At 38.1% G+C, this 12,098-nt stretch overlaps 1 protein-coding gene across 2 annotated transcripts in view; it reads right to left on the reverse strand.

The window, feature by feature from the left end:
- pcca (propionyl-CoA carboxylase subunit alpha) overlaps positions 1–12,098 on the reverse strand; it is a 105,221-nt gene that overhangs the window by 21,142 nt on the left and 71,981 nt on the right. For both annotated transcript variants that reach the window (XM_056764039.1, XM_056764050.1), the window contains exon 18: positions 7,530–7,632. In XM_056764039.1, the coding sequence (XP_056620017.1) occupies positions 7,530–7,632 (103 nt within the window). The remainder of the gene's footprint in view (positions 1–7,529; positions 7,633–12,098) is intronic.

Genomic DNA, 12,098 nt, shown 5'->3' on the forward strand with positions numbered 1-12,098 from the left:
TCATTTCTGTATTTTCTTTGATAAATTGATCTCTCCTGCCACTGTAGCTAGGTCTGTGTTTGTCAAGAAGAGATGCTTAAATGAGAACACTAGTGTACTATTTATGAAGGCTATATCCTTAACACCAAGCATATCTGCAGACTCTGTTGATTTTCTCCTTGATTCCTTTAACTCAAAAGTTAAAACTGTAATTGATGATATTGCTCCTGTGAAAGTCAGGATGAAGAGTGGCAGACAAAAAGCACCTTGGAGGAACTCAACAGCAGTGCAAAATATGAAAAGACAATGCAGAAAAGCAGAACGCATATGGCGGAAGAAAAAACTTGTAGTCCATTATAACATCTACAAAGACAGCCTACATGCTTTTAATATGGAACTAGGCAAAGCTAGACAGACTTTCTTCTCAAATATTATAAACAGTAATTTAAACAACACACGCACTCTTTTTGCTACTGTAGAGAGACTGACAAACCCGCCAAACCAGATTCCCAGTGAAATGATCTCAGACAACAAGTGCAGTGAGTTTGCTTCTTTCTTCTGTGAGAAAATCAATAATATCAGAAAGGTGATCAGCACATCCTTGAGTTGCCCTGGGGTTAGACAGATAATCAAACCACCTGAGAAAGTTGTTACTATGTCTGACTTCAAAGAAATTGATGGCACAATTTTGGAAGAAACCGTACAACACCTTAAAACATCAACCTGTTCTCTTGACACACTTCCCACATCATTTTTCAAAAGTGTGTTAAACAGCTTAGAAGCAGATCTTCTAGAAGTGGTAAATGCCTCACTGCTCTCTGGGAGTTTTCCAAACTCCCTGAAAACTGCAGTTGTAAAGCCCCTCCTGAAAAAGAACAATCTGGATAAGACCATATTAAGCAGCTATAGACCGATCTCAAATCTTCCTTTCATAGGCAAGATCATTGAAAAAGTTGTCTTCAATCAGCTGAATAAATTCTTATGCGCGAATGGATACTTTGACAATTTTCAATCTGGTTTCCGACCACATCACAGCACAGAGACAGCGCTCATAAAGATAATAAACGATATTCGCTTAAATACTGATTCAGGCAAATTATCAGTGCTGATACTACTCGACCTCAGTGCTGCATTTGACACTGTCGATCATAACATACTTCTTGACAGGCTGGAAAACTGGGTGGGGCTTTCTGGGATAGTCCTAAAATGGTTCAGGTCATACTTAGATGGGAGAGGTTATTATGTGAGTATAGGAGATCATAAGTCTGAGTGGACATCCATGACATGCGGAGTCCCTCAAGGCTCAATTCTTGCGCCAATCATGTTCAACCTGTATATGCTCCCAATGAGCCAAATAATGAGAAAGAACAAAATTGCTTACCACAGCTATGCAGACGACACACAGATCTACTTAGCTCTATAGCCTAACGATTACAGCCCCATTGACTCCCTGTGCCAATGCATCGATGAAGTCAACAATTGGATGTGTCAAAACTTTCTTCAATTAAACAAAGACAAAACTGAAGCAATTGCATTTGGAAACAAAGATGAAGTTCTCAAGGTGAACGCATACCTTCACTCTAGGGGTGAAACAATTAAAAATCAAGTCAGGAATCTTGGTGTGACACTAGAGTCAGACCTTAGTTTCAGTAGTCATGTCAAAGCAATAACCAAATCAGCATACTACCATCTGAAAAATATTGCAAGAATTAGATGCTTTGTTTCCAGACAAGACTTAGAGAAACTTGTTCATGCTTTCATCACCAGCAGGGTGGATTACTGTAACGGACTCCTCACTGGCCTTCCCAAAAAGACCATTAGACAGTTGCAGCTCATACAGAACGCTGCCGCCAGGATTCTGAGCAGAACTAGAAAATATGAACATATCACACCAGTCCTCAGGTCTTTACACTGGCTCCCAGTTAAATTTAGGATTGATTTTAAAGTATTATTACTGGTATATAAATCATTCAATGGCCTAGGACCTCAATACATTGCAGATATGCTCAATGAATATAAACCCAACAGATCACTCAGATCACTAGGATCATATCAGCTAGAAATACCAAGGGTTCACTCAAAGCATGGCGAATCTGCTTTTAGCTATTATGCCAGCCGCAGCTGGAACCAGCTTCCAGAGGAGATCAGATGTGCTCCTACAATAGTCACTTTCAAATCCAGACTCAAAACGCATCTGTTTAGCTATGCATTTAATGAATGAGCACTGTGCCAATGTTCGTCCGACTGTCTGTACTGTACTGTATTTTACTTTTATAAACTGTTTTAATTACTCTTATTTCTTTTTATTATTTTAATTTCTTCTATGTAAAGCACTTTGAATTGCCACTGTGTATGAAATGTGCTATATAAATAAAATTGCCTTGCCTTGCCTTGCCTTGCCTAAATCCCCCCTGATCCGAAACATTCAGTTGTATCTGCGAGCCAAATTGGATACATTTCGTTGCATAGTACTTGTACATGTGTAATGACAATAAAATTGAATCTCAATCTCAATCTTTTCCCTAGGATGGTGAAGCCATGAGCCACCCTACTCTGCCTCTAATTGGGGAGTACTCGCTGCCTTTACTGATTAGATTGGTTAACTTTAGGCATGACAACGAATGTGCCAATCGGAGGCAGAGAAGGGCGGGTCATGCCGAGGTAAATATTGCTAAAGACAAATTTATTTTTACAAGTTTACTTGAAATGATTTGTCTTTTTGTAATGAACCGGTAAGATGAAGCGAGTGATCCAAACTAAAATTTTGTTTGAAAATTTTAAACTTCCCCGCGAATTAACATCAGCCAGCAGCTCAGCTAATGTTAGCGATGCTACACCGGCAGTACCAACGTTGACTCCCGCTTTGCCCCCCACCCCCGTCAGAGAAGATGCTGCCAGTGAAGGAGATGCTGCCTCTTCGCCCACAGCCAAAGATGCCGGTACAACTTCGGATGAAGACATCAACTATGGTAGGTGGGCGTGGGCCATTTTTTATTGCTGGACCTTGTAAATGATGTTAATAACATGTCAGGGCTCGACAGTCATGGCTATAGCTACAGCTACATCATGTGTAATTTACGGAACCCTGGAGGTGACATGACTATTCTTTTTTCTTTTATTGAAGCTGCGTTTCAAACTGCCTACCATCTGGCCAAAAAGAACTGACCCTTTTCTGACCATGAGAGCGTCATTGAGGTGCAGGAATTTAATTGTGTAAAAATGGGCTCATACTTCATTCACGTTACAGAGCACCCCAAATAATACAACATGTTGCCAGTGAGATGCAGAGCAAAATCGTCAGTAGCATTATAGCATCATCCAGTAAGTTAGCTGTCCTAATTGAAGAGGCATCTTCTTTAAGTCACAAAGCTGTCATGACAGTTTCTATTAAAGCATCAATTCAAAAAGAAAGCCCTGGAGTTCATATTCCTTGAACTTCTTGAACTGGAAAATCAGAGAGCAGATGGCATAGACAGGCGTTACTCACCTGTTTAACTAATGCTGGCTTTACAGAAGTGTGGCTTCATGAAAACTTAGTAACTTTTGTATCTGGTATAGCCAGTGTCATGTTAGGAAAGAAGTCAGGAGTCGCAACCAGATTAAGTTCGAGATTCCCAAAGCTCTTTGTTTGGCACTGTATGAACCATAGACTTGCTGTGTCAGATGCAGTTGATGAGGTAAACTCTGTCAATCACTTAAAAACTTTTATCCAGAAAGTATATTCTCTGTATAGTACATCAAACAAAAAAGATTGTGAATAAATGCCGCATCTGAAGTATGCTCACAACTTCTTCGCATTGGCAGAATCTTGGATGTAGTTGGGTGGCCAGTAGCTTTCCGACTGTTCGTGCTGTTTGGACATCCATGGGAGCTCTTGTGGAGCACTTTAAAAATGCTTGCTGTGATGATACGAGGTCCACCAAAGACAGGCAAATGTACAGAGGTTTACTAGACTGTGTTCAAAGTCCAGAATTTATTTGTGACCTTGGGCTCATGTATGGCACTCTCCATGAAATAAGTCTCCTGTCACAGGAGCTTCAGTTTCGTTCGATAACTCCGTTCAGAGCAGAGCATCTGCTGAAACACACAATCGGAGTGATCCAGTCATTCAAAGAAGTCCAGGTGAGAAATATAGTGAGGCTTTAGAAGCTAAAAAGACAGGGAAGAATCGATTTACAGCACTGAAAATGATTGCAAAGCTGAGGTCTATCAATCCAGCCCAGTTCTTACAAAGCCTTGTAAACAATCTGGAGAAACGGTTTGTCTTTTGAGAATGAGATCATCAAGGACCTCAGCATCCTTGATCAGAGTAAATGGCCATCAAAGCCCAGCCTCCGCCATGGTGAAGAACAAATTAAGCGACTTTGCAAGCGATTTAACCTGTGCACAGACCAAGCACTGAATGGGATGCAGGACCTACTGGAAGAGCCCAGTAGAGAGCCCAAGAACCTAAAACCTCTCATTAACTGTATAAAAACATTCCCTGTCAGTAACGCAGAGTGTGAGAGGAACTTTAGCCTTATGAACTATATACACTCAGACCAGATGGCTGTCATACTCAACTCAACTCAACTCAACTCAACTTTATTTATATAGCGCTTTTTACAATTTTCATTACTGATCTCAAACTTGATGATGATTAATATCAATGGCCCGCCTACTTCCAAGTTTGATCCTAGAAAGTATACAAGGACATGGTTGAAAAGCCATCGTGCTGCCTCTTCTGTGTGTTCTAGACAGTGCAGTGTGAAAATTCCTGCAGAAAGCAAGTCTCTCTGGAATATACTGTAGTATGAGCAAGGTTAGAAACCCAGTACTGGGTTCAGAGACTATATCACTGTTGTTGTGTTGTAAATGAATATATATTAGTGGTGGGCATAGAATAATTTTTTTAATCTAGATTAATCTAGATGAATTCCAAGATTAATCTAGATTAATCTAGATTAAAATGGCTCATTTGAATTCTGCCGAAGGCATTCAGAATATGTGTGCTACCCAAATAATGACTAAAAGTAAGTCTTTGAGAACGGGTTTCTCAAGCCAGGTGGCGCATTAGACCAGGGGCTCATCTCCCGTTTCCAAAATGCATCACAAACTGCTTGAGAAAGCTGTTCTACTATGATAATTGGTGATGAAAATTAAATTATGTTCAATAAAATGAACTTGTGTTTACTTCCGCATTAGCTAAGGGATGATTTCTGTTTAGGTGGTACTGGAGACTGGAAGAGCTCCTACAGTACATTTACATTTAGTCATTTAGCAGACGCTTTTATCCAAAGCGACTTACAAAGAGTGAGGGAGCAACAAGCGATATGTCATACAGGAGCCATAATACATTAGATCTCAATACAAAGTTACTGGTTTCAACTAAAGCTAGACCACTACCTGTTGAGAGAAAGTGTTTTTTTTAAACCAATTCCGCATTGCACAATGTGCAAACAACCTTAGTCTTGTCGATGTTTCTATTGGGAAGCTTCTTAAAAATTAATATTCCCTGAAGCAAACCCGGCGGCTTCATAGCATGTTAGCACGTCACGTTTGATGCGGTAATTTCACAGTAACGTTATGTTGTGTTCAGACCAAACGCGAATGGCGCCTCAAGCGCGAGTGATTTATATGCTAATGCAAAGAGCCAATAGACCTACTTGCTGCGCGAATCGCGCGAATGAAGCCCTGGTTATGAGATGATGAGGCTGCGCTAAGGACGCGATTGAAGCCCTGGTTATGAGATGATGAGGCTGCTTCTGCTTCCGCGAATGACGCGAATCACGCGAGTTGAAAAATCTCGTTCTCGCCCCGTACAGTGCAGTTAAGCTGGTATACATCCGCGCTAAAATATCAAGGTGAAAGTCATCATAGCTTGTGTAGTATAGACCCAGCTTCCAACCCAACTTTGAGAATAGATTAACGGCGACATTTTTTTTAACGCGCGATAATAGTCTCACTGCGTTAACAGCGTTAACGCCGTTAACGGCCCACCACTAATATATATATATTTTCATTGTAAACTAAATATTGTTGTTTTGTTACATAATGTTTTGTTGAATAATTTGATTTAATGATGTTCAATCATCATATGATATGTTAATATATATAACAAGTTAAAATTGTGCTTATTTTCAATTTTACAACAGTGCACTTTTGAGTTTATCTGATTGGGTTTGATGTGTGGAAAAGAATGATTTGCGTTTTTTTTCGTCTAAGGTTAAATATGAACAAGGATGCATTGTCAAATTCAGATCTGAAGTATTTTAATTAAATAAATGTTAAAAAATAACTGAAACACCATGTTTGCCTCATCTATATTCTACATTCACGTAGGCAGCCTGTGTGACCAGTAATACTTAGAAACTGCTCCTGATCAAGTCATGTTAATTTTATAATAGTGACACACTTTGGCCAACGCTATCTGTTGCAAATCAGCTGTTCAAAGACACAAAAGAAACTAATGACTTGCCAAGTGAGAGAAAAGGTGTCATTCCAGGAATAAGGAAAAGCATAGTTGTCTCTTACTAGTCTGTGGGCCAGTATTGGTTTAGTAATTTCATAATCCATCCACCCTGAGATCAAGCAGTAGAAATTTTGTGACAATGAGCAAATACTAAGGACGGATTTTTGGGTAAACTAAATAGAGTAGGCTTAATTGTCACTGTTTTCTAAAACAGGGCGTTTTTCTGGGCAAAAATTGAGAGTATACCCACTTCTCCAGGGACCACTACACCACTGTACAGTAGTTGAGGCGAGATGTGATAAATGCATGTACAAATGATTCAGCATCGTTTGTGCTGACAAAGGGACGGAGCTTGGCAATATGTTTATTTCTTATATGCATGTCATCTGTGTTTGATCAAACTGTAGCACTTATTATCAAGTTCCCTTTTACTTTCATGGGATTGTCTAAAAGACAATATAAAATGCCAAAAACATTTCTAAAATATTAAATTTATGTTTATAGAATACTGAATAGAGCAAATGCAAATATCGTAAAAGTAATAATTAAGAGCGAAATTATACATTCACCTACGCAATCATCTTTTTATCCTTTGCACAGATTACCTGGTTTGTGTAATCATGGATGTCAGAATCATCGTATGTGGGTGGGACAGAACAAGAAATTTCCGTCAGTCACCGCATTATGAAAATTGCTTTTAAAATGGTTGCCAACTTGGAAAGTTTCCTGGAAAGTTTAGCTCCAGCCTCAATCAAACACACCAGAACAACATGTAAAGCTCTTCAATATAACAATTTAGACAGAAAAGTGTATCTAGAGTTCAATAGTGGAGGAACCCTGCTCTAGTTAGAGTCTGAAAATGTAATCAGAATAATAATAATAAGAAAGAAAAAGAAAGAAGAAAAGAAGTTTAAGTGAAACAACAGTATGTTATGTTTTCCCAAGTTAACATACTGTAAATCGTATCCTATTTGCCCAAATATTTTTTAATGGGAAATGTCATCATCGCATGTGCTAACTCTTGAACCACAGCTCTGACATAAAGACCATACATTAAATTTTTCCCTTCATCAGCATAATTTAACATCTCTTCACTTACTATGTAGTTTTGTCCAGAGTGAGACACACTAAGCACGTAAACACCTTTTTCAAGCTCCACAAGCAACTCCCAACATCTGGTCTCTGGAGGAACACTGGACACCCTGTAACACAGCATTTACAGAGATACAAAATGTTCAACATGTTAAATTGGGTGTAACAAATACTAGAGGTCCACCGATTTATTGTTTTTGCCGATTAATGTGCACAGATAACGATAATTTTTATCGTCTATTGGCAAAGATCCCCATTGCTACTTATTCCTGGTTGCGTTTTATACAGACGCAGCAGGTAAAGCTCTACTGTCATATGCAGGTAGAGAGAACATAGAGTATAGAGTAAACAGCAACCTCCAGAGGTGGAAATAAAACTAATGCTGACAGCATGTTTGGTTTAGAGACGTGAGACCACAGTCTGCACGGAGCGTAATACATAAAAATGGGGTTTAAAAAGTTTCACAGTGACAAGGTAGAGCCAGTTGCCGTGAACATGATGGTGTATACATGGTGAACAGATTATTTTTGCCAGTGAGAGCGCTAACATTAGTAGCCTATTAGCTTAAGAAGTTGTAACAGAGTGACATAAAAACACACAACACATTTACATTTAATTATTGTAACTATGGATAGGCATTTGTCAGTATAGTGATGTGTGTATATGTTTGTGCATGCACGCGAGCCCCGCCTCCAAAATGTAAAGCAGATTGAGATGACAGAGACAGTACGAATGGATCATGTAAGTGACATTCGTTTTAATGTAAACAAACACGCATGTGAACACGACAATATATATTGTAAAATATAACAATGGATCAGTCATTTTTATATGCTAATTTGGTGACAGGAATTGTTTAAATCAATAAATGTAGAAATTACCTACTTATAATTTTGTTTAAATCATACACTGAAGTTTAAAATTTATTAATAAAGGTCATTTTTATGGGTTTTAAGCAATAGTGGTTATTGTAATATACTTCATTGCGTTTTACTTCGTGTTATTGTTTAATTGAAAAATTTATAAAAAACTAACTGTAATTAATCGTTATCGGTACGTACTGACCAGCTTAGTTATTGTTATCGTGGGCTGTGAGCGGCTGTGTAAAGCAGCATAGAAGAAGCACTGTGTCATGTCTTAAAACTAAATACATGTTTTCTAGGAATGAATGGACAAAGCACAAAGGTGTTGGATATTTAGCAACCTATTCTCCAATTCCAGATGACCAGATAGGTAATTTGTCCATTTCCCCAAATGCAAACCAGTATTCACTCAATTAGCGCCTCTACTAGCAGCAGAAGAGAGCAAACGATTCAACAGGTTTTGATATGAATAAATAAAAAAGAACAATTCTATTTAATTCTATTTACAAGTGATGCACCGAAAAGAGAGCATTAGATTTTGTTCGGAATCTAAATTAGATTTTGTTCGGAATTACAAACTAATGATTGAAATACATGTTACATGTGAAATACTAGATCCAAAGTTTAAAAATGACATGCTCATCAAGCTGTGCTCTGACCTGTAACAAAAGCAAAGCTAATATGACGTCAGAAAAAGGCATTTCAACGATGAAAAAAAACATTTACAGATCTCATGTAAATTAAAGATCTAGTGTATGAATTTTAGCAGCATCTAGCAGTCAGGTTTGCAAATTGCAACCAACAGCTCTCTCCACCCCTACACACTCCATGTCAAAGCACTACAGCGGCTGACACAGTACTAAGACGTCATGTTTACATGAAACTGTGCCAGACACAAAACGATATTGGTTATTTTAAAAGCAGGACAGGGGTCTAGCGCTGTCTGCATCTTTTAGTTGAATTTAAGTCAACACATGAAATATTTCTGCGTGAATCATGGCGATTCACTGGATATTTTACGAACCATTCTAAAGTCTTACTTGACACATTTGGTGCAGCCAGATGTGAAACACTACGACTTAAGACCCACCATAGCCACATCAATGCGAAAAGACCTCAAGTGTGATCCAAATCCCACCATGTATGGACGGATTCAAAGCAACAACATAAACAAACATTACTGTGCATTAGCGCTGGTCAAAATACCATTTTTGGAGAATCGAAGCTCCGATATTAATCTACAATGGATATTCAAAGCTTTCTAGGGAGGGTGCAGAACATATTCTTCTCTCTAATAAAGAAAGGAATTTTTGTGTCTGTCTGGTTGCATTTTTATTATGTGCGACATTCAACCGGTGTTCTTACCGGGTCCCAAACTGCTCCAAATATCAGGGTTTGTTGGACATCATGCAGTGCTGCAAAGACAGAACTGTGCAAATCTTTCATTAATTGCTCTCGTGTTGATTTGATAACATAAGTAGATCCATAAGCAGTAGACGCAAATTTGAACATATATAGGCCCCAAACTAGCATTTTTAAAGGCGTACTAACAGAACTTGTGTGATTTTATTAACTTGATGTGGTATTGTAGTAGGCCAGTTTCAAATCGCATATCCCTGCCTTTGTCTTGTCCTCACTGAATTTAAAGTGTTCCACACACCTGAGGACTGCACCATTTTTGTCTACTCTTCGAGACTAACTAAATCATGACGTTCACTCTTGGGCGAATCATGTTCAAGCGTGAATGCGAAACGCTTCTTGGGGGATGCCAGTTTTAGGAAAAAAAAAAATTCTCAAATCTCAAAATTGAAAATCTAATGCCAACCCACTGAAAAAATAATCAAATAATAGAATATTCTGGTCCAGCACTACTGTGCATGCACGCTTTGTGGCCCAAACGTAACTTCTGGGACACATCCGGGAAGCATAAAGTCCCTGTAGATTATATCTGATAACAAACAAAAGAAATAAGTAAATTATATTAGCTAGCAAGTTAAAAGTATATCTAGCCAGTATTACTTTGGGTTCCAGTAGAAGAACCGATACTTGGCTAAACTTAAATGCGAGATATTAACTCTTTCATGCCATTGACGAGTTATCTCATTATTTAAAAAAAAAACGGTTCCCGCCAAAGACGAGTTATTACGCCAATCAGTGTTTGTACTGTTGTACAGCAGGTGGCGCTGTTACACACCTTTGGGAAAAAGTACAGAATCCCAGAACCTAGAACGTATGTTTTATCGGTTTTTAATGACTGTTCCGAGTGTAATCTGGGCGGAATCTTTGACAAAAAACTTTAATTATCTCAGCAGTTTAATCAAAGTGATGCATTTTTGAAGAGACCTACCCAAATCTACAGCGTGATAAAAAACAAACAAATGAAGATAGAAGAACACTGTTTCTTTTGTTTAAAAGCTGAGACTCTGTTCTTTCATTTGACACATTGTTTCTCCATATATTCTTTTTAGAAACTTTACTGTGAGCCATCAAAGTTTGGTGAAAATGTTAAAAAATGCTGACGTAGGCTGGCAACTTTTCTTTAAAAAGGCTGGCGGGGAATGAGTTACAAAAGACCATTCCACAACCATATGTTTATTTAATGCAGTTAATATACAATAAAATAGTATGATTTAATATAAATTAAATATTATTTTAAAATATTATTAATGAAATATCAATATTAGTATTATATAATTAGCCAAATTTATATAGACTTGGGACAACTTGAGGGTAACGGAAAAACGGAAAGTTAATGTTTTAGCAGCAAAAATAATTGCTAAAATTAAAAGTAGGGAACGTACTTTAGATCGTCAACTAGAATGAATACCTGGCAACTCCAGGTCCGGAGCCGTTTTAAAAGGGTGTTGGGAACGAGCGTCAGACAGCCTACAGTACAGGGAGGGACGCGTGAGCTCACCTCAACCAAAGAGGAAAATATAGCCGTATAAGACAATGCATCCGAATTATGCTTTTACCAATGTCGCGTACAAAGGTGCATGTCACGTTGCACAATTAAATAAATCATACATAAGTGTACAACAGTTTATCCTTCCGGCTGCCAAATATCATGTTTGAGCAGCGCTACAAACAGTGTAGAACAACGAAAACATTGACTTGCCTCTGAATATGCAATACATTTAACCATGCTTATCTTGTATGCAAGTTTTTGCATATCTTACGGAAAAAAAACACGTTTCTCGTCAATTTCCGTGGGTTGTCTCGAGGAAACATGGGATCTTTTTTAAAGAGACACACCACCCAGAAATGAAAATTCTGTTATGGATTACTCACCCTCAAGTCGTTCCAAACCTGTATAAATGTCATTGTTCGGATAAACAAAGATATTTGGATTAGAATGTTAGCAACTGACAATTCTTTGGCATCATTGACTATCATAGCAGAAAATATTATAATGGTAGTCAAAGGTGGCCAAGAATTGTCTGTTTTCCTAAATCCCCCAAAACAAAATTTGAGTTCAACAGAACAAAACATACAGTTGAAAGAAAAAGTATGTGAACCCTTTGGGCTTACTTGGATTTCTTCATAAATTGGTCATAAAATGTGTTCTGATCTTCATCTAAGTCACAACAATAGAGAAACACAGTCTGCTTAAACTAATACCGCACAAACATTATACGTTTTCATGTTTTTATTGAACACAACATGTAAACATTCATAGTGCAGGGTGGAAAAAGTATGTGAAACCCTAGGCT

This window comes from Triplophysa dalaica, chromosome 2, assembly GCF_015846415.1.
Source record: "Triplophysa dalaica isolate WHDGS20190420 chromosome 2, ASM1584641v1, whole genome shotgun sequence".
In the NCBI taxonomy this organism is placed as follows: Eukaryota; Metazoa; Chordata; class Actinopteri; order Cypriniformes; family Nemacheilidae; genus Triplophysa; species Triplophysa dalaica.